General features: G+C 38.6%; 1 protein-coding gene across 1 annotated transcript; it reads right to left on the bottom strand.

The window, feature by feature from the left end:
- Positions 1-242: 242 nt before the first annotated feature.
- On the bottom strand, positions 243-1,807 carry LOC111985701 (senescence-specific cysteine protease SAG12). The gene is made up of 2 exons (XM_024017361.2): positions 1,088-1,807; positions 243-982 (listed from the first exon to the last, which is right to left on the bottom strand). The coding sequence occupies exons 1-2, from the start codon at positions 1,593-1,595 to the stop codon at positions 396-398; spliced, it is 1,095 nt and encodes a 364-aa protein (XP_023873129.2). The 5' UTR covers positions 1,596-1,807; the 3' UTR covers positions 243-395.
- Between the last annotated feature and the right edge of the window lie 472 nt (positions 1,808-2,279).

Below are 2,279 nucleotides of genomic sequence, written 5' to 3'. Positions count from 1 at the left end.
CACCCTCACCAAATTCTTATATATAATCTATTGAGAATAGGTTTATGACTATAATTTATTAGAAGAAAACTAAATTACTGGCAGTAATGTCGTTATAATGTTTCTTTGTTCAAAAAGTTGGTTTGAGATCTCACTGTTCTCATTCCCATTTTAGATTTTTTAGATCGTCATAATGTGCGGAATTCGAAAGATTTTATTATCATTCCTTACGTTTGCTTCATGCTATAAATTGATGGGAAACGTAGCAATTAGGCTAGTCTATTTATTACTTGGTTCCAATTTCGATGATACAAGTAGCAAAATAGGTATTTTCTCAGCTATAATAAAGTTAACATACATATAGTGAAAGAAAGAGCAATACTTATAGGTGACTTGATCTATCACCGTTGGAGTACCTAAGCCACCGGATAGGAAGGTTTCATGGCAATGCCACAAACACCTTCTGGTGCTCCAGTATCTCTCTGAATCCTCATGTAGCCACTCTCACCCCAGGTGGTGCCCCATGAATTCTTGATTAACCAGTACTTGGTACCATCATCACTCATTCCATACCCGATTACAGTAACGGCATGGTCTAAATTGGTCCCGCATTCTCCTGTGAAAACTCCACTGGAATAGGACTTAAATGCACTACTAGAACCTTCTATGGCAACTGAAACTGGGTGGTTGGCCACTGCTTGTAGTAATGCCTCCTCATTATTGGAAGGTACGTCTTCATATGTACTTATCTGAGCTGCAATATTAGATGCCATTTGCTGGTCACAAGTTCCATCCATAGCCTGATATGGGTAGTTTTCTTCAGTGGCTAGTCCCTGGTTCTGTTTTATATATTCAAAGGCATAATCCATGAAACCACCTCCGCAACCATTATTGCCTTCCACACAGTCCACTAGTTGTTGCTCCGAAAGGGAGATTTTGTTGCCATTTTTTATCTGGGTGACCCCCTCTACCGCTGCCACAGCTGAAAAGGCCCAGCAACATCCTACATAGGAATCAATCATAACAGAAATCTTGTTAGGACAAAAATAAATGCAGCAAATAAGGCTAAACTAGGTTTTAGTTTCATACAACGTTATTATTCTCTTACCACACTGGCCTTGGTTTTTGATGGGGGTAACAGCTCCTTTTTCTCTCCAATCCATAGTCATTGGAATTTCAGTCAGGTTTTCATATCTGAATGAGGTTTTGGGTGAGCTGGGCTGGGAGGAAATCTTGAATCCAGTACGAGTAGCAATGAATTCTTCAGTTGTTAAGTCTGCAAATTCATTGACGCTTAACTTGTAAGTGCGATTCCCTTCATTGTTGACTTTGTCTATGTATTCAACATTGTCATTGAATATCTTGAAACGCTTTTCCTTCTCAGCATCATCTTCGTAGTTGCGCCCATACTTAGCCATCCATTGCTGATATCTCTCAACAATGGAGTCTTCAAGTAATGTGCGGGACATGGCTTGATATGTGGAAGTCTCCAAAATCAACAACAAGACTATGATAAGTTTTTTTCCATGAATTAAAGCCATTGTTTTACAAACCGGAGAGAGTTCTTTGTTAATGGCTCTATGTGATTGATAATTGGTGAGGAAGAAAACACACATTTACCCTATTTATAGGAGATTAGCATCCCCATTGTGAAGTGCATCTTGGGTTGGAATGGGACCCCTTTTTCCCATCGTGCTGGGCAAGTTAAAGTTGACACTTGAATCAGAATTCTTTCTTGAGGGATGCTAATTGCTGATAAAGGTTTTGAATGATCAAATTTAAGTAACATGGGAACCCAGCCAACATGTCAAACTAGAGAGTTTCTATACCGCTGGCTGTAGGATGTTGCTAGCTATTGTTCTTCGTGTATTATACGAAGGGATACTCCCCCATGCATGTGGTATTCCCTTTCAATCCATGTAAGTTCTCTCTTTCAGACTATATACAGGGTGATGCCAATGACTAGCGATTCTTGCGGTTGTTTCTTTCCTAGTTTGCCAATATTACTGCACTTAATAATTGCTGATATGGTTGACATAGTTCAAAAAGTATTTCAAGTAATAGCAAGAACTGTGAATAACGACTTTAAGTACAACTATTTCATTGATAAAGGTACAATTCAACAAGCATTAGTTATTATAGTAAGGAAATAGACTAATTGTGTAGAATCAACGAATCAAAATACATGAAGCACTCTTTACGCTAAAAAATAATAGATTGGCACGTTGACCTCCGCCAATCAAGCATGAAAGAGTAAACCAATGACTCATACTCCCCCTGCCATTTCTGTTATATGCATT

Source organism: Quercus suber, unplaced genomic scaffold (assembly GCF_002906115.3).
Source record: "Quercus suber isolate HL8 unplaced genomic scaffold, Cork oak 2.0 scaffold_279, whole genome shotgun sequence".
NCBI classification, from domain to species: Eukaryota; Viridiplantae; Streptophyta; class Magnoliopsida; order Fagales; family Fagaceae; genus Quercus; species Quercus suber.
The sequence above is the reverse complement of the archived record's forward strand: the minus strand, read 5'-3'. Positions and strand labels throughout refer to the sequence as shown.

Excerpts from the sequence above, each read along its gene's own strand:
- LOC111985701 (XM_024017361.2), bottom strand. The coding sequence starts at position 1,595 with ATGTGTGTTTTCTTCCTCACCAATTATCAATCACATAGAGCCATTAAC. Across the intron at positions 983-1,087 it reads CAAAAACCAAGGCCAGTGTG|GATGTTGCTGGGCCTTTTCA; the intron begins GTAAGAGAATAA and ends ATTCCTATGTAG.